The 20590-nt window shown below is 37.6% G+C and overlaps 1 protein-coding gene across 12 annotated transcripts in view; it reads left to right on the plus strand.

The window, feature by feature from the left end:
- The window catches only part of WDFY3 (WD repeat and FYVE domain containing 3), a 247835-nt gene that overhangs the window by 204650 nt on the left and 22595 nt on the right, over positions 1 to 20590 (plus strand). For all 12 annotated transcript variants that reach the window (XM_040479270.1, XM_040479279.1, XM_040479263.1 and 9 more), the window contains 11 exons: positions 1443 to 1591; positions 2951 to 3071; positions 3890 to 3975; positions 5676 to 5756; positions 8954 to 9008; positions 9277 to 9396; positions 10976 to 11093; positions 12030 to 12136; positions 13691 to 13844; positions 18872 to 18963; positions 19189 to 19401. In XM_040479270.1, the coding sequence (XP_040335204.1) occupies positions 1443 to 1591; positions 2951 to 3071; positions 3890 to 3975; positions 5676 to 5756; positions 8954 to 9008; positions 9277 to 9396; positions 10976 to 11093; positions 12030 to 12136; positions 13691 to 13844; positions 18872 to 18963; positions 19189 to 19401 (1296 nt within the window). The remainder of the gene's footprint in view (positions 1 to 1442; positions 1592 to 2950; positions 3072 to 3889; positions 3976 to 5675; positions 5757 to 8953; positions 9009 to 9276; positions 9397 to 10975; positions 11094 to 12029; positions 12137 to 13690; positions 13845 to 18871; positions 18964 to 19188; positions 19402 to 20590) is intronic.

Raw genomic sequence — 20590 nt, forward strand, 5'->3', positions numbered from 1 at the left:
AAGGTATAACCAGAACTTAGGGTATGATTTTTAAAATTCTGTTTGAATATATGGCTTAATTAATCTTGAATGAAAATATTTTTAAAAATCATGTAAGTATAAAAGTACATGAGGTCTGAAGCAAGCACAAGAGAGGCTTCTGAAGTCTTGGGAATGTTATGTTTCTTAATCTGGATGCTGGCTGTGTCATATTTTTAGCATTTGAAAATTCACCAAGCTATGCACTTACAAAAAACATTTTTGTATTTGTATCTTACACTACAATAGAATGATTTTCAAAGTATTGTTTTTTTTTCCTATAACATTCTACATTTTTATTATAAAAGTAGTTCAGATGTGTTGAAAATTGACTACGTTTGCGTGTTTTAGAAAAATCTGTTTTCTAACACTCATTTTTCAAACTTTTAATCTCATTAAGTACAGTTTTTGCTCTAATTGATTTACGTTTAAATAGTGCAAGAAGTATATTCAGACTGACATTTGTTTGACTCTAGATTGGTTGCTGATATTTTTTCCTTGACTCATGTTGAACTGAGTTTAAGCAAGAAGGAACTAGATCTTGCCCGTTGGAAAGAGAACAATACTTACATTGAGAGATTTAGCAACTCTTTTTGACTATGAGGAAAATAGAACTTCTGCCAAGTTTGGTTTTGTACAATGGCAGAGCAGTCTGCCAGGCAGGCAGGACCCCAGGTGGGGAGCGAATAGGGACAAATGTCACAGTCCCCATTCCGGGAGATATCGTGTAAAAAGACGAAAGTGAGTTGCGTAAAAGAGAAGATCACCAACAGTCTCTAACACGATTACATATGTTATCTCTGTAACTCTCACAACAAGCCAGTGTTGATTTGAAATTCACAAATGCAGACAGAGAGGCCCAGAGAAATTAAGAAAGTTGGCTAAATCCACAACTAAGTGTCAGGACTGGGGGGATTCACTCAGGATTGTCGGGATCAACAGACCTTTTGCACTCTTGACTCACAAAGAGCACAATCCTAATCTCCTTACATGTATACCTCAATTCTCTTTTTTTTTTTTCTGCCAAGTTTATTGTCTCTGTCTCCTTCCTTATCTAACTTGTTCATCGCTCCTAGAATCTAGTACACATGTCCCTGGCACATGGTGAGTACTCTGTGGATTGTGGGAGAAGTGGATTGGATGGATAGGAGTTGAATGTGAGTTAAATGGTTGTCTCCTTTTACTGAACTCAAGTGCAAATCAGATTGCAGTTTTAGCTGATTCTTTTTAACATGCTTAAACTCAGGCTTAATGTGCTTAACTCAGGGGAAACCGTGACAGAGTGCATCTCGGTAAAATCCTGTTTGCCCACTAAATCCATATTTTCAAAACATTTTGTTTCAGTTATATCAAAAAAGAAATTATCAGGGTTGTTGGATTTTTTTTTTAACTCTCTTAATGAATGTTTATGGTTTTCTTTATAGATTCAACACATGTACCGCTGTGCTCGGGTCCAGGGCCTAGATACAAGTGAGGGGCTACTTCTTTTTGGTAAAGAGCATTTTTATGTGATTGATGGATTTACAATGACAGCAACCAGGGAAATAAGAGATATTGAAACCTTACCTCCAAAGTAAGTAAATGAGTGAAGAGACACAGTACAGCTATCTTGAGAAAACAATGTGTATTTACATAGTGTTGTTTTAATCCAAAACTTGTGTTCTGAGTAACATTATCTTTCGGTTTGTGTGCATTTGTCATTAAATATTCGCAAAGGGGAATAGTTATTTGAAGGTAAGAAAACACTTGTCTTATTTATCAAAATGAAAATTAAATAAAATGAATTGTTCTGCATTCATGGCAGTAGACCCCAAATTCCTTATATTATTCTGTGTATAAACTTTAGAATTTGCAAATTGTCCTTTTTTAATTTTAGTGCAGACACAGTTGTAGAGGAAATGCAGGTGGCTTCATAGTACTCTAACAAATGGAAGAGCGGCCATGTCCTCTGCGCCTTGAAGCAGTGTGACAAAAACACAGGCAGGAATAAAGCGAGTTTTGTCTGTCTTCCTTTTCTTCTGCCAGTCCTGTGATGGGATGACAGTGGGTAACAGAAACCCAGAAGACAGACAAAGCCGGAAGGAGCACAAAAATCTTAAAGCTTAGTCAGCATGTTCTTCTCTCTTTAACATTTTGAATACCTAACACTGTCGAATGTAGACACAGCCTCTGCGATCCATTCCTAGGAGATGTTTCAGATAATTACTGTCAGCAACAATCAGGGCCACATTCATGGGCCCCTGGCTGCATATGAAAATACTAAAAATTATATTTTGTGGCTGTTGCTTTAAAAATGAATATATTAATATTATACCTTAAACCATTTTCTTCTACCAAAAAGTGTAATTTTTTTCTTTCAATTAAAAAAAATTAAAACTGGGGCGCCTGGGTGGCGCAGTCGGTGAAGCGTCCGACTTCAGCCAGGTCACGATCTCACGGTCCGTGAGTTCGAGCCCCGCGTCGGGCTCTGGGCTGATGGCTCGGAGCCTGGAGCCTGTTTCCGATTCTGTGTCTCCCTCTCTCTCTGCCCCTCCCCCGTTCATGCTCTGTCTCTCTCTGTCCCAAAAATAAATAAAAACGTTGAAAAAAAAATAAAAATAAAAATAAAAAAAATTAAAACTTTTTCTTGGGCCTCTAAAACTATGGGGGACTACACACTGTACCAGCTATGCCTGTTAGATAAGTTGTAACATGGGATTTTTAAAATTATATCATCAAAGAGGGTTCTTTGTACACTGAGCAGTGGATACATTATTCTCTTAAACATGCTTTTTTGTTAAATATGTTTAAATATAACTTAAACATATATCAGTATTCTGATATATTGTTGCCTGCTCCTATTCACATGTTAAAAATAACATACCCTTTGTTGAACAGTGAATTTATCTCTTGCTGTGTTTTGTTTATCTTTGTTTCTCTTGCCTGCCTATAGTATGCATGAGCCAATTATCCCCAGAGGAGCCAGGCAAGGTCCCAGTCAACTCAAAAGAACATGCAGCATTTTTGCATATGAAGATATCAAGGAAGTACATAAAAGGCGGTATCTCCTGCAGGTGGGTTGTTTTAGTAGTACTGAACATTTTGTCATGTTCCTTTATTCAGAGGATGTTTATTTTATTTAAAAAGAATGTTTTTTTATGTGTATTTATTTGGGGAGAGAGAGAGAGCACAAGCAGGGAGGGGCAGAGAGACAGGGAGACACAGAATCTGAAGCAGGCTTCAGGCTCTGAGCTGTTAGCACAGAGCCTGATGTGGGGCTCAGACTCACAGCTGTGAGATCACGACCCAAGCCGAAGTCAGATGCTTAACTGACTGAGCCACCCAGGCACTGCTATTCAGAGGATACTTTAAAACCCATACTTGCCATGAAAACCCTTTATAGGATCCACACTATCCCTTACAGTATTTCCTTAGATGATTTTATGATAGGCAAACTCATGTCACATGGGTGCACAACTCTGTATATTACATGTTTTTTTTTAACAAAACCTGAGTGATATCTTTGTTCTCACAGCTTTCCCTGTAGCATCCAAATCAACATATAACTATGTAAATATGTAAACATATAAATATATGTTTATATAAATATATGTTTTAATATAAAAATTGCATTTTCACTGTAATTTTCCTAAATTATAGTTTTAAAATTACTTTATTTTACCATTATTCTGTTAAAGATTTCAGAAACAAATTGAACTGAACAAATTGGCTCTGTTTATTTTGTAATTTAATCTGCTGGGAATTCATGACTTTAAAAGTGTCCTTCAGTCAAAAAGTTAACTTCTTTAACAATATAGATATTCATAGTGGGAAAGTTAATATCTAACCTTATTTGTGATGTTTCTTAATGTTTTCTCTTTGATCATTTCAGCCTATTGCTGTGGAAGTTTTCTCTGGAGATGGACGGAATTACCTCCTTGCTTTTCAGAAAGGAATTAGAAATAAAGTCTATCAAAGGTATTGTTTATTAGGAATACTTTATAATGCTATCATGGGAAGGAATGGAAAGGAAGCTGGTACCAGATAAGCTAGTTTTAGAAGTCTAGGATTTAGATCAGTAAATTAGCTTCTTTGAAAAAATGTTTCATTTTTGCCAAGCTCTGGAAACATGGTTCTTCTAATTAGCTTTTAAAATGATGCTACTCTGTTGTGAAATACTGTTCATCTTTCTGGTCACTATAGATATCATCAAAAGCTACTTTAACCATTGAGTCCTGTGTCTCTCATTGTAAAAGGATGATGAAACGGTAATTTAAAAAAATCATACTTCAGGTTCAAAATAGGCTTCTTTCCTATTTACCACAAAAGAAGATCATGCCATGCCTTGCTACTGAGTGCTACTTAGCTGCCTTAGAAATTATATTCATATGACCCCTTCTCTGGCCTTGCAAGGGAGACTGATATTTTCATCCTGAAAAAATTAGCATAGCCAAATAAAAGTTAATCTAACCTAATCATATTTTACTTTTGGTAAGCTAAAATTTACCTTTTCAAAAGCATTATGTATATACATGGTGCTGGAAAATATTTCTGTTGGATATATGAAGAGAAAGACTTTTATGAACTGATCTCAGATATAAGAGACCTTCTCTAAACTGTTTGAAGGGTGGTGTAGATCCTAGCAAGCCCTCTAATAAGGGAAGTTTTATATTTCACATTACTTCTGTGGGGAATGTCTGATGCCAAGCAACATTGCCTATCATTGCAGTATAGTAATATTACCTGTGGGACCCTGGGAATGAGGGTGGTTCTTAAAGTGGGTGTAGATGGTGATTGGTAATCCACAATTCCTTTTACATATGGAAAGAGCTAATCAAATGGCTGAAATTTTAGTTATCTGTCTCATTCACTTCCACAGGCGATGTTGTTTTCAACACTAGGATATTATTTGCTCTTCATAGTTAGCAGCTGTTACAAGGAGATGAGTTTGTTTTTCTCTGAGAAATTTCTGTGTATATACCAAGTTTAGGGTCCACATCCATTCTAAGAATTTTCCCATAACCCTCTTCTGCCTTTAAAATATTTATGGTGCGGGCGCCTGGGAGGCTCAGTTGGTTAAGCGTCTGGCTCTTGATTTTGGCTCAGGTCATGATCTCATGGTTTGTGGGATTGAGCCCCCGTCAGGGTCTGCACTGACAGCACGGAGCCTGCTTGGGATTCTCTCTCTCCCCCTCTCCCTCTGCCCCTCCCTCCCTCAAAATAAACATAAATAAATAAATAGTAAATAAAATATTTCTATCGACATTGTAAGTAACTCTGAAAAACGTGTGTCACATAAAGTTGCTCATCTTGTATGTATCTTCACTTGTTTAGTGTTGTCCCTGTTCTGTCATTTGTTTAGCTGTCATTGTTACTTGCTGCCATATGAATATTCAGCTGTTAATCACTTTTTAGGACATCACTAAGTTGAGTCCCTTTCTGTGAATCAGTGTCAGAAGGCTTTTCTTCCAGTAATGTGACAGCGTGTTTAAAATCCAAAATGATAGATTTTGCTGCGGCCCTTTGTATTTGGCTTTGTAACAGAGTATTCCAGTTATTGTGTATTCCCTTTGAAAAGGTAGTGGAGGGGTAAATGCAGCAGTTAAGATTTAAATGAATCATCCTTTTTGAGTCTCCTATTAGATTCTGACTTTGACATGCTGTTTTTTCTTTTCCAGGTTTTTGGCCGTAGTGCCGTCTCTAACTGACAGCTCAGAGTCTGTGTCTGGGCAACGACCAAACACAAGCGTGGAGCAGGGGTAGGTTGTTTGCCGCTTGTGTCAGTTTAATAGTGAAATCAGGACGGTGTGCATCTGCATAGTAGCAGTTGATATTTTTAAATTTTTTTTTTCAACGTTTATTTATTTTTGGGACAGAGAGAGACAGAGCATGAACAGGGGAGGGGCAAAGAGAGAGGGAGACACAGAATCGGAAACAGGCTCCAGGCTCTGAGCCATCAGCCCAGAGCCCGACGCGGGGCTCGAACTCACGGACCGCGAGATCGTGACCTGGCTGAAGTCGGACGCTTAACCGACTGCGCCACCCAGGCGCCCCGCAGTTGATATTTTTAATGAGTGTTTTCCCCTCCTGGGAAATACTGAAAACTAAATACTGAAAACTAAAAGGAAAAAGAAACGGTGTGCATGCTCACTCGTGTCAGATCAGCACTCAATTTTGGTCAATTTCCGCAAGCCTTCTAAGCATGCGTATAGTCCTATGTGCATAATTGAGTTTTTTATTATAAACACAGATTTTTCTTCTGCTTTTTCCATTCTTTGTTGTAGGTAACCGTTTCCCACTGCTTTTAAAAAATTCTTCAGAAATATTACTTTTATTGACTACGTATTTATTGTATGTCTAAAGCATTCTCTTGTTTTTGGATATTTTATCTTTCTCTGGTTTCCTTATTCTAATAGTTCAAGTGTGATTGCTCATTATTTTTTTAGGGTAAAGTCCCCTTAGTTAAAAAAAGAGGGAGGTATGAATTTTAAGGCTTTCGGTACACAAAACCAACTTGATTTCCATAAAAATTATACATATTTATATTCCACCTTTAGTGGATAAGGTTACTTTTCTCACAGATGCTTGCCAGCTTTTTATACTTATCTTTTCATTTTTACTAATTTTATAAAATGCTTTCTCAATTTTTCAACGTGCATTTCTTTTATTTTAGTAATCTTGAGTTTTATAATATGTTTGTTAGCCATCTAAAATCACCATTTGTTAGGGGCGCCTGGGTGGCTCAGTCAGTTGAGCATCCGACTTCGGCTCAGATCATGATCTCGCAGTTCGTGAGTTTGAGCCCTGCATCCTGGAGGCTGCTTCGGATTCTGTGTCTCCCTCTCTCTGCCCCTTCCCTGCTCATGCTCTGTCTCTGTGTCTCAAAAATGAATAAACATTAATTTTTTTTTTAATTTTAAAATCACCATTTGCGAATTATCCATAACTTTGCCTATTTTTTTTTCCTGAATTCTTTTTTGTTGGCAGTATTGATAGAGATTTGATCGTTTTTAATTGGGATATAATTGACACACAATTATAGTAGTTTCACGTATACACCATAATGATATGATATTTGTGTAAAGTGAGAAATGATCACTACAAGAAGTCTACTTAACCTTTTCTCTGAGTTCTTATTATCAATTTGTATGGGGGTTTTTCTATAATAATATATTACTCCTTTGCTTGCTATATTTGTTACAGCAAATTGCCCAGTTTTCCTCTTAATTTTTTTAACAATTTAAATTTAAACTTCCTTATGCTCATTTTAGCTGCTTTTAATCTTAGAAAGTCCTTGTGGATGATACAGCCATTTTAAAAATCCAACTACCCAGCTCCATTTAGTCCCTCAGGAACTGGTAGCCCTTTATAATCCATTGGAAAAGAAGCAATGTTTTGGGGCTACAAATGAATGCAGCTTGAAAGAAAGTGACTTCAGACTTTACTGGGGATTCTATAATTCATAAATAAAATTTGATTCCAGTCTGTGTGCATCTAACTATATTAAGTTTGTATGTTTCTATTTTAAGTTGTTGCTTTTCTTTTTCTTTAGCTGTTTAGCAAATACAAATGGTAAAAATGTGCTGCTGTTAAGCCCAGATCATGTTCTGTTCCTGATCATTGGTGTTGTTACTAAGATAAATAACAGGAAATAAAAGGCCTGGTTACAGCACATTGAGCCTTTTTTTTCTATGTGTAATTAAATTGCCAATACTTTTACCTGCTTAGATAATCTTCAACTTATTTCATTGTTCTTGCTACTTTCTGTGCCAAGTTGGCAGTTCTTAAAGATATTTTAAAAGCCCAAAGGCGAGAAGCAGAAATTCATTTCCAACTTTATTAACCTTTTCACTTGTTCCCTTTCTTATAAAGTGGAGGAGTCGACATAGCTCTTTTTCCAGGGAGAATTTCTGTACATTCAATTTGCATGATAGGAAGAACTTATCTAGAAGTGGAAAGTGTTAGCCATACTGTTGAACTGGATATGTTTAAGAACTAAGGTTGACAAATCCATTAATTTCCTTTCAGTCAATAAAATACATACTTTTAAGTGCTTTCCTACCAGTTCAATGAGTAACTCACAATCTTCAAATCATTAATTATTAATATTATAAAACTGTTAAACCTTGGAAAGGGTTTTACAGCATTCTAGGAAAGTCTGATATCCAAGAAAGTTCATAATTTTAAATGATCTGAATAGCAATGACTTTCCTGTCATAAAATACTCATCTTTCTGTTCACTCTTCAACATCTCTTTTAGGAAAAGTGCCACGCACCTAGTATGTACAGAATATTGTATACTATTTCAATCATTCCAATTTAATGTCCTTAAATGTGTTTACATAGGGATCATTGTAAAAGGTACACTGTTGGGCTAGATCATTGTTTTTCGAACTTTTGCCATAACCCTTAGTAAAAGAATATACATTGCATCCCAGGACTCACAAACTGAGTTACAAATACTAAAACAAAATTGTCTGCAAGCACTTTCCCTTACTGCATGTGATGTCTTTCAGTATTCTGTTTTCTTCAGTTTAATTCCATGTTACTTCATATTTCAAAATGTTGATTACAGGGACACTTGGTTGGCTCAGTCGGTTAAGCCTCCGACTTCGGCTCAGGTCATAATCTCATGGTTTGTGAGTTTAAGCCCTGTATTGAGCTCTGTTCTGACAGCTCGGGGCCTGGAGCCTGCTTCAGATTCTGTGTCTCCCTCTCTCTCTGCTCCTCCCCTGCTCATGCCCGGTCTCTCTCTGTCTCTCAAAAATAAATAAATGTTAAAAAAAACGAAAAAAATGCAAAATGTTGATTACCATCCACTTAGCTGATTTCATGACCCATTAATAATAGGTCTTACATAGTTTGAAAAATTTCTGGACCAGTTAAATTTTTCAACTTTATTATTACTCAGATTTAAAATGATATGGCCTACAATTTAATTATTTCTTGCTTTTAGATCTGGGTTGCTTAGCACCTTGGTTGGAGAGAAGTCTGTGACTCAAAGATGGGAGGTAGGCTTAATGAAAATATAAGCTTCATTCATAATTTATAGTTAGATAGTATAAGTCATATACTTATTCATTCATTCATATTATTACATTCAGTAATCCATAAGATATGTACATGAAAAATATTTTGCTCTTCTTATTAGGAAAACAAGTGTTATAAAATCTGTTAAGAAGGAAACTGTCTTCTCTCTTATTTTGCATATAAAATTTTTTTAAGTGAACGTAATGGAAATAATTGTCCTAAAATGAGTCTTTATTTATCTTTCCCAAGAGAGGTGAAATCAGCAACTTCCAGTATTTGATGCACTTGAACACTTTGGCTGGCAGATCCTATAATGATCTCATGCAGTATCCTGTCTTCCCCTGGATCCTTGCAGATTACGACTCAGAGGTAAATCTCAAATCGTTTTTGTGTAAGTGGAACACATTTTCAAAAGTAATTAAAAGATACTTCAGTTGCTTAAATGTTTTACTTGCTTTGTAATTTAAAGTTCTCAATAGGCACTTATTTCAAGAAGATGAGAAGAGTTTTAGCTTGGAGGTGTTTTTACAAAGTTTAGGTCATTGATGAACTTCTTAGATATTAATTCATAGTATCTATTTGGTTTTCCTAAGTGCTAATTAATTTGTATCTGCTGGTTGGTGTCCCTCTGTCCTCTATACTACAGCCAGTTTCAGAAACAGTAATTTAATTGAGTCATCGCTCTGTTTAAAATTACTCAGTGAATGATCCTCACAGTTTAGAGAGATTTTAAAAACCTTATCAGTACAGCACCATTAAAAGAGTTGCTCCCACATGTATGTCCCTTGAGCACAGAGATGATCTTAAATATCTCTCAGTTCCCAACTGTTAGAACAGTGCCCTGTACTTAGCATAAAATTTAATATTTGCTGAATTAACCAAAAAAGTATTTTGATTTTGCATATCGATTTTGAGAGGACAGGTATACTAACTTATATTCATGGATGTGGATTCATTTCTCCTGCCCAAGCCTTTAAAGTACAAGTATGGCCCAATGGGTTGGTCATGATACCCTTTAAAAGGACATAAATTACCCCTGGTATATATTTTACATTTTTACTTTTAAAACCCTCAGGTAGTAAATTCTGGTTCCCTTCTAAGTATATGAATTAGGTCAGTTAGAAATGAGCTTTCAAGGGGCTCCTGGGTGGCTCAGTCAGTTAAGCGTCTGACTTCAGCCCAGGTCACAATCTCACAGTTTGAGTTCGAGCCCCACATCAGGCTCGGTGCTGACAGCTCAGAGCCTGGAGTCTGCTTTGGATTCTGTGTCTCCCTGTCTCGGGTCCTCTGCTACTCGCACTCTATCTGTCTCTCAAAAATAAACAAACATTAAAAAAAAATTTTTTTTTTTAAATAAGCTTTCAAAATTATCAGTGGTAGATGGAAAGATCCCATCTTATTTGGAAGTCACATGGTCTAGCGTGCAGAGAGAGGGACATCACACCAGGCCATGGTGTGAGTCCTGAGTGCTCTAGTTTATTTCACTTCCCGATTACCTCTAAGAAGAAAATACTCAGAAAGGAAGTTGGGATGAAATGGGGGAGGAAAGGAAGAGAACAGAAAAGATATTTGGTTCTATAGTTATGAATGGTAATGAAAATAAAGATGAATCAGGGCCTGCCTTTGTGCTAAGTCTGCTGTCTCCTTGCCAAGACTGGGAAGGATTTTCCCTTATTCCTCCTCTCCAGACCTGGATCCTGAGTGTCTTCCTCTGTGAACACTTAATTTCCAAAGTAGTTGTCTTCATACTGAACCAGTTGACAAACTGCCATGTGTCTGTCTGTAAAGCATGGATAACCAGTAGGTGTACGGCATTATTTTGGAGCCCCATTCTGCCAGTGTGACCACAAACATTTATAAATCATCGTCTGCTATAGCCACCATTTCTACCTTGGTCACAACAAAAGGTGTATAGTAACTTGGAATTGGATTTCATTTTGTATTTTAGGAGGTAGACCTTACTAATCCCAAGACCTTTAGAAACCTGGCTAAGCCAATGGGTGCACAGACAGATGAACGATTAGCTCAATATAAGAAGCGATATAAAGACTGGGAAGATCCTAATGGTACGTAACTTTTCTTTTCATTGGACTTTTACCTCAGTTTCAAAAGTAAGTCATTATTTAACAGTCTGACATTCTTGTATCTTTCCCCAAATTGCTTATATGTCATCACATCTATATATGTTATATATGGACACATATTAACAGTTGTCAGATTTTGCATGCCAACTGATGGCCATGGTTAGAAGGCATGTTTTCGGTAGCTTATTAGGTACTGGCCAAAAACTAAATATGCCTGCTTTGTGTAGCGCAGCGATTTTCCATCAGATCATCTGCTTTTATCTCTAACCATATTTTAGCCAGGAATTATAGTTTCCTTTATTAAACTCTCTTTTAACTTATTGATGCACTTTTTGGAACCCTTTTGCTTTAAAAATAGTGGTAATGATAATTGGTTACCTCCTAAAACAGTATACTTATTATTTATTATGTTCAGTTTTTATCATGTGTCTCCCTCAAATGGGTGAAACAAACAAAGGAAAGAAAAACTAAGCCTAACAGTATTCCATGTGTGGACCTTCTATTCCCTGCTAAGGAGAGTAATAACTATTGCACAATATTCATAGACAATTTGGAAATACATCATTGCAAAGCCAGAACCTCATAAAAAGTAATTGTAAGTCAAAATCCTGCTTTAGTGGAAGATAGTTTGCTAATAAGGTTTATCTGTTACAGTAAGCCTCAAAACATGAATTGCCAAATGTGCTAAGTTTGTGGGGAAAGGCATTGAATTCTACTTAATTTGGATGGATTACTGCCAGGTATGTAAGTGAGGAGTAGCGGTGCCATAAAGTTCCCACACTACAAATGCCGATACCAATTGTGTGTAGTGTCATAGCTCTCACGTGTGTGTTACGTTTTCAAGCCTATTAATACCAATTTTACTTTCCATATTTACTCTTCTTTTATTTTCAATCATGCTTTAATTTTTTTGAACAGGAGAAACTCCAGCTTACCACTATGGGACCCACTATTCATCTGCAATGATTGTGGCTTCATACCTAGTAAGAATGGAGCCTTTCACTCAGATATTCTTAAGGCTGCAGGTAAAACTCTAAATGTAGTATTTTTCTATTTCACTCAAGCCTTCTTTCTATTTAAAATTGTGGCGCTTTTTTTTTTAATGTCATTATCTTGTCTTACAAGAAGCCCTATGACGTTTTAGTCACTGAAAATAGTCAAACGTAATTCAAGTGGAATGTCATTGTATCAAAATTGATGAGTTAACTAGAATTTGTTTACAGTAAACAAGTGCCAGTGTCCTTTAGTCAAAGAAGCAAGTACCTACTATGTGCTTTCCAGCCAGGTATATGGAATTCAGCCTTGACTGGTTGAATTCAACAAAAATTTAAAAAAGAGTAGTACAGTCTAGCTCATTTGCTGTCTTCTTCATTTTAATTGTTTTTCTCCACATTCTCTTTCCTTTATTCAGCAAATATTTATTGAATACCTACTGTGTACCAGGCACTGTTTTAAGTACATGGAAGATATCAGTGGGTAAAGACCAAAGCCCTACTTTGTAGAGCTTACATATTTTAGTTGAGGGAAACAGATAAGGATAATGAATAAGTACATTTTAAAGTGTTTTAAAATATGATAAATGCTATCAGAAAAATACAGATCAGAGAAAGGGGGGTGGAAAGCACAGGAGTAGGAGGTAGGGGTAGGCACAGTGCAGTTGTAAATAGATTGGGCAGGGTAGGTCCCCTTTGAAAGGCGGCATGTGAACAAAAACTTGAAGGCCGTGAGGGAGTTACTCATGCAGACATCTGGAGAAAGTGTGTTCTAGGCAGAAGGAATAGCCCATGCGAGGGCCCCACGTCAGTCATGTGCCTGAGATGTTTTAGGAGCAGCAAGGAAGCCAGCGTCTGAAGCAGAGTAAGTGGGGGAGAAAGTCATAGAGGATGACATCAGAGAGGTGGCAGGCCTTGGTGGAATCGTATGGACTTTGGCATTTTCCTGCAATGAGCTTCATCAGAAAGACAGATACATGGTGTTCGCTTAAAACTCAGCAATAAGGAGTTTGAGGAAAAGGATGGTGTATCTATGAGGCTGTGTTAGCGAAAGAAACCCTTTTCTATTTGAATTTGTTGTATCTATAACTTCTTTTGATCACCTTCTTAGTTTTTCACCTAATTCTTGGCAGTGTGAGAACTTGAATGTCATGTTAATTTATAAAATTAGTCACACATATATAGATGGCTATACATGGCTACATTAGAATCTTTTCTTTTTTAGGAGAGCATCATCATACCATGGAAGAATTCATATTTCCTTACACTCTTGCCCTCTCACCAAAAGCTAATTTCTTAATGATTTTTAAAGTCTTATTTGGATTTCACTTTGATTACAAAATATATACTTACTTTAAGCACTCTTCGTAAAGAATATCCCCAAAAGGATTGGATTAATTTTCTTTTCATGATGATTTAAAATTTTATATTTTTGATGCAGGATGATGGAGACGATGGGATGATGATGGGAAATTGAATTTGTCACCAAATGTATTTATGTGGGTTTTTCAAGTGCCTGAGCCTGACAGAAGCTGTAAGGTGGGGATGGTTCTCTAACAGAGAGGTGTCTTCTCATTCCGCCTGCAGGGAGGCCACTTTGACCTGGCTGATCGAATGTTCCACAGTGTACGTGAGGCCTGGTATTCAGCATCAAAGCACAACATGGCAGATGTGAAAGAACTTATCCCAGAGTTTTTTTACTTACCAGAATTCCTGTTCAATTCCAACAACTTTGATCTAGGTACGTACGGCTGTGGCACCGTCTTAGGAACGTTAACCAATAGAAATGTCACTTTCCTGACTATTATCTGCAGTACACACTGACAAGAAAAGACTTCCTTGTGGTTTCAGCAGCTGTTGTTTACTATAATCGAGTGTGTGGAGTAAATATAAAAAGAAAAATAGATTTATGTTCAAAATAGCTGTTTCAAGTGTAGAGTTTTAGGAAAATTTACAGATTGACCATACTACATCTAATGGTCAGAATATTGTTATTTCAATAAAAAACAAAGATGAAGTAAAATTTTATTTGAAAATTATTGTGATTGAAGGGCGCCTGCGTGGCTCGGTCGGTGAAGTGTCCAACTCTTCGTTTTGGCTCAGGTCATGATCTCGCAGTTTATAGGATCGAGCCCTACGTTGGGCTTGGCACTGGCAGTGCTAAGCCTGCTTAGGATTCTCGCTCCCTCTTTCTCAAAATAAATAAACTTTAGAAAAAAAATTATTATGATTGAAATTATTGCTGAAATGATATACTCAAATTTTCATGTATTATTTTTCCCCAGTGTATTCTTTTAATCTTCTGTATCGCCTGAGGCATTCTCAGCTTGCATACTAATATGTTTTAAAGTTAGGAATTTAGAATATTTCTCTTCTATATCCTGTTAGGGTAGTATTTTCTAGAAACAGACAAATCAACATTTATAAAAAGGAGAGAAGTTTCATCAGCACTCTCTTCTCTTTATATATATAATCCAGCAATTTCAGGAAGTAGATTTGATTTTGGCTATAGTTTCTTGGAACACAGTTTGCTGATCTAGGTTTCTGAGTATTTCTTTTAAAACATATTCCATTGTTTCCACTTTAGAATAATCCTGCCAGATACTGTTCTGTTTTCATATATTTTTCATACCTCATACCCTATCGTATTTAAGAGTTCAACATGTAAATCATTATTACCTCATAAAGTTTCATTAACAGAAGATTCAGAGCAATGTTCATATCTGATAACACCTGAGTAATTTTTCTTTTTAAAAATTGTTTTAAATAATTTGTATTTATTTGTCAATTGGCAGTTCTAACCTTGTGAAATTAGAGCTTCAGGTCTAATGGGAAAGATCATGAGACTCTCTCAATAGCCCCAGCATAAAACCTAAAAGTGGTGCTCATTATCTCTGATTGGGACTGGAGCTCAACTTTGAGCAGCTAAAGACACCAAGTTCTGGACCTTAGAGTTGGAATGAGTGATGGCTCCTTAAAGGAATAGAACAGATGGTGAACAGGGAAAAACAAGAAATGCATACACAGCATTTGGATACAGATGTACATTAGTGTTTTGCTGTGTTCACTTATAATTCAACTTTGAAGAATGCTACTCTCCTCCCTGGGGACACCACTTTCCAAGAAAAAAATATGGAGAGGTATACAAAGAAAGAGATAGCCCCCATCTTCCAGAAACACTGGATCAGTTTTATGTTGCAAAAATGTTTTAGCCCCGCCCACTTACAAATCCAACTTAAATGATCCACTTTTAAATAAGTAAATTAAAAAAGAGTCATTTGTCTTTGTCATGCTCACCTTCATAATAAATCATCTTTCCTCCATGAAATCACACACTTTAAAAAACACTATTTGCGGGGCGCCTGGGTGGCACAGTCGGTTGAGCGTCCGACTTCAGCCAGGTCACGATCTCGCGGTCCGTGAGTTCGAGCCCCGCGTCGGGCTCTGGGCTGATGGCTCGGAGCCTGGAGCCTGTTTCCGATTCTGTGTCTCCCTCTCTCTCTGCCCCTCCCCCGTTCATGCTCTGTCTCTCTCTGTCCCAAAAATAAATAAACGTTGAAAAAAAAAAAAAACCACTCTTTGCATATAAGAGCTAAAGCCTTACAACTCTTAGAAGAAAACACAGAACTAAGTCTTCATCATCTGGTATTTGCCGATGGATTCTTAGATAGGATATCAAAAGCACAAGCATCAGGGCACCTGGGTGGCTCAGTCAGTTAAGCGTCCGACTCTTGATTTTGGCTCAGGTCATGATCTTGCAGTCCGTGGGATCAAGCCCCATGTCAGGCTGTGCACTGGCAGCCTGCTTGGAACTCACTCTCTCTCCCTTTCTCCGTGCCCCTCCCCTGCTCGCACGTGTGTGTATACACATGCACATGCACTCTCTGTCTGTGTCAAATAAATAAACTTTAAAAAAGAAACAGCACAAACATCAACAACAAAAAAGATGACTTGGACTTGATCAAAATGTAGAACTTCTGTATCCAAGGACATTATGGAGAAGGTGACAAGAAAACCTACAGAATGGGAGAAAATATTTGCAAATGATATATCTCATAATGGTCTAGTATCCAAAATATAAAGAACTCTTACAACTCAACAGCAAGAAGATAACCCACTTTAAAAAAATGGGCATAGGACCTGAGACATTTCTCCAAAGAAGGTCAATGGCCAATAAGCACATGAAAAGATGCCCACCATCATTAGTCATTAGGGAAATGCAAATCAAAATCACAGTGAGGTACCACTTCACATGTACTAGAATGGCTGTGATGAAAAAAACCAACACAGAAAGAATAGCAAGATCCAGCAAGGGTGTGGAGAAAGTAGAACCTTCATATATTGCTGGTGGGAATGTAAAATGGTTGAGTTGCTGTGGAAAACAGTATGGTGGTTTCTCAAAAGTTAAAAACAGGATCACATATGACCCAGAAATTCCACTCTGAGATATATGTCCAAAAGGACTGAAACAAGTACATACACACACCTATTCGTAGCAGCATTACACACAGTAGCCAAGTAGTAGAAACAGGCCACATGCCTATCAATGAATGAGCAAATTGTGGAATCTACATACACTGGAATGTTATTCAGCCATGAAAAAGTATGAATTACTGAGACACGCTATAACATGGATGAACCTCAAAAAATTATGCTAAGTAGAAGAAGCCAGACACAAAAGATCACATAATGTCTGTTTCCAGTTATATGGAATATCCAGAACAGGCAAATCTATAATAGAACACAGATTGGTGGTCACCAGAGACAGGAGGGCAGGAGGAATGGGGGGCAACTGCTTAATGGGTGCCAGGTTTCCCTGTGGGGTGATGAAAATGTTTTAGGGCTCGATAGGGTTGGTGGCTGCACCACATTCTGGGTGTACTAAATTCCTCTGAATTGTTCAATTGAAAATGGCTAAGTTTATGTTAAGTAAATTTCACTTAAATTAAAAACACAAAACAAAACACTGTTTGGCCTCTACCCAAAAAAGAAAGTAAATGATGTAAAAAAAAAAAAAAAAAAAAGAAGAGCACTTGGGTTTTTGCCCTGGTTCTGAGATGTGTAGCGATTCCCCCCATGTCTTCTTTTTATACCCTCGATACAGATGTACCTGGAGGAGAGCTACAGAGTACCAGAATCAGACCAAGAGTATACTAAAGAGTGTTCTCTTTAAATGTTAAAATTACAGATATTTCTGGTGAAATAAAATTGTATCACATTAAATATTAGGGATTATAAGCATATTTTTTTGAAAAGTACATTATATGTCAAGTCTGGGAATTATTAGTTGCTTCTTATCAAAAAATTGGGTCTGGTATTTCAAGAGGAGTGGACTGGAGGTGTGAATGAGGGGGAGAGATGGTAATAACTTGATTGTTTTATTTTTTTTCTTAAGTCATCTGGCAATTTTTCCAACCAAGTAAAGACATTGCTTTAAACAGTAAACTGATTTTTGTAGTTCTCACTCCATACCACATTATAAATAAGCCATCAAGTAACAGTGACAAAAACAAGATTGTTTTTATGGGAAATATTTTTATTGGCCCTCACTTGGAACTGCCTTTGTATTCTAGAATTTGAACAATTGTACTTCTGAAAATGTCTCATGTAACTGTTTATTTAACCAACTGCTGTTGAGTCAACATTACTGTTCATTGAGTCATTGATCATCTGATTTGTATCTAAGAAAACTACAAGCTAAAGTTAACCTTTTGTTCTTCCAAAAAATGAAAAGAAAAGACCTGTTTCCTGAGCTGCCAGTTCCACTTAATATGTTTTGTTGTGGATAGATTTTATAGCAAACAGTTTCTTTAATATTTTTCAGATTGTCTATGATTTAAAGTAACAGTTTCCACGGAATAAATATCACCTGTATGCATTGTCACAACTTTTGTTTCTCCCAGGTTAGCCCTGTAGTTTTTCCAGAAGTTTTTTTTTTTTCCTGTTACTGATATACTAACACCAAAGAATTAGATTTCAGATCTTGGTTTTTAATGAGAATCCTTAGAGCAAAATATGTGTCAGTTCTGCAGAGCTCTCTCAAGGGTTTAAGAATCAGAAATAGGAGAAATGACATGCATTGCAAATATTTCTGGAAGACTGTGGTATTTTCATTTCCTCCTTAGCAAAGAGAGCCCTCCAACTCCCTAGTGACTGAGAAGTTAGGTATTCCTTCAGCAGCCTCCATATGAGTGGCAAAATTTTGTCAAAACATTAAGACAAGAAACTCAGTACTGGTTAACTGCTGATGACTCACCAGGCTTTAAGCATTCAGGAAAAGCCCAAACAAAAGAAGGTTTGAGAGAAATTGCTAATGATCTTCCAAATGTGCAGTCCTAAGGGGATTGAATTTGAGCAGTTTTTCTAACCTCAAAACAGCAGCCTCACAAAATGTTTCATTAAAAAGGAGTCCTGTGGTCAGTTACGCTTCAGAAATGTTGTGTCTGATATCCCTCCTAGAGAAGGGCTGTGCCTCTGAGGAGTTTTGCAAGAAGAAACATGTTTAACTTTGCATAAGTCAGCATTTTCTGAAGTCATTTGACAGGGCGGGCCCCTCAGTTTTGCTAACACTTAATAATCTCTCTGATGGAATTCTCTAAGGAGCAGACTGAGGGAAATATCAGAGTAGATGATCTCAGAGGGTTCTTTATGGTGGTAAAATTCCATAGTTCAGGTAATGAATCTAAGCCAGTATTTCTTGGCTACTTTAATGTAAAAGTACTGTTTATCCCATCTTTCATTTTCTTTTTAATTTATCCAATTGCACAGGCTGTAAACAAAATGGCACCAAGCTTGGCGATGTTATCCTTCCACCGTGGGCAAAAGGGGACCCGCGGGAATTCATCAGAGTCCATCGTGAGGTAACGGGAGTACCCTTTGCAGTTGAATTTGGATTTCCCTGGGTCACTGACCACAATACAAAGAGAGGACCTTGAGCAAGACATCACCCATTTGTTCGAATTACAGATATTGTTCTTATAACTTTTTAGTTATTTTAGTTCCTGTTGACCACTGGCCAATTCTTTTGCTTTCTGAACAAGTAATAAAAGTCAGCCTGTGACTGAACCTATGTTTTGAAATTACAGGCTTTGGAATGTGATTACGTGAGTGCCCATCTGCATGAGTGGATTGACTTAATCTTTGGCTATAAACAGCAAGGCCCTGCTGCAGTAGAAGCTGTAAATGTCTTCCACCATCTTTTTTATGAGGGTCAAGTGGATATCTACAACATAAATGATCCACTAAAGGAGACAGCCACCATAGGGTTCATTAATAACTTTGGTCAGATCCCTAAACAGGTATGGATATTTTCATCATTGATGCTCTTAGTTTCATTTTTTAAGCTGTAATATTGCTATAGATGATGAATGACCGTATAATATAATAAGTGTAGGCTAAGTGAAGAGCCATGCCACCCAGTAGGTTCAGTAGGTTCCTAGATTATTGCTTCCTCCTCCCTTTTGCAGTCCAGATGAACAGAAATATTGTTCAAAGAGCATTTCCCCTCACAGACTAGTGTGGGGCACGTGTTCCTGTGTCTACACAGCATCTGGCAGGAGGATGGGAAGAGCACAGTCAGGGAAGAAGATGGGGTCTTGGGGGCCCAGCATACAGAGGTGGGGTTTCATCCCAATGCCAGTACAAAGCCAGTGCTGACTTTGAGCAGGGAAATGGCATGGCCATATTCATACTTTAAAGATCATTCTGTCCATGTACGTTAATTAACCAGAATTAAAATAGAAACTTAAAGATCATTCTATCTACAGTCTCATACATACACTGTAGGGGAGCCACATTAGGGGCAGAATACCACCTGGGAAGCTCTCAATAGTTGAGGGAACAGATAGTAGTGGTCCGGATTGGATTATTGATACAGGCATGAGCAGTGCTCTGGTATGAGAGTGCATGCTGTGGGAGTGCCTGGAACCGGCCCTGCCCTAGCTGCTGTGACCACTACCTGGAACCTGAACAGAAAGACCCAAGCGCTTAGTCACTCGACACCCAAATGCTATATTGTTCCCTCACCCTCATGATGAGGAAACCCCTGTTGAGAGACTTTATACCATTTTTCCTCCCCATCCTCCAGAGCACACCAGGAGTAACCAGCACTGGGGGAAAGGCCTGCTCTGCTGAGCCATTCTCACCACTCGCCTTTCCCAAGCGCCCTAGGCTCCGCACTTTAGCGTAGCTAGCCTTCTTGGTTCCTGCCGCAGGTGTCTCTGTCGGACTCCCTTCTTGTTTGTTTTTTTTTTTTTTTAATTTTTTTAATGTTTATTTATTTTTGAGAGAGAGACAGTGCAAGAGGGGGAGGGGCAGAGAGAGAGGGAGACACAGAATCCAAAGCAGGCTCCATTCTCTGAGCTGTCAGCACAGAGCCCGACACGGGGCTCGAACTCATGGACCAGACCGCGAGATCATGACCTGAGCTGAAGTTGGACGCTCAACCTGCTGAGCCACCCAGGCTTTCCTGGACTCCCTTCTTGTTAA

The sequence above is a fragment of the Herpailurus yagouaroundi genome, unplaced genomic scaffold (genome assembly GCF_014898765.1).
Source record: "Herpailurus yagouaroundi ecotype Mexico unplaced genomic scaffold, PumYag 28, whole genome shotgun sequence".
NCBI lineage: Eukaryota > Metazoa > Chordata > Mammalia > Carnivora > Felidae > Herpailurus > Herpailurus yagouaroundi.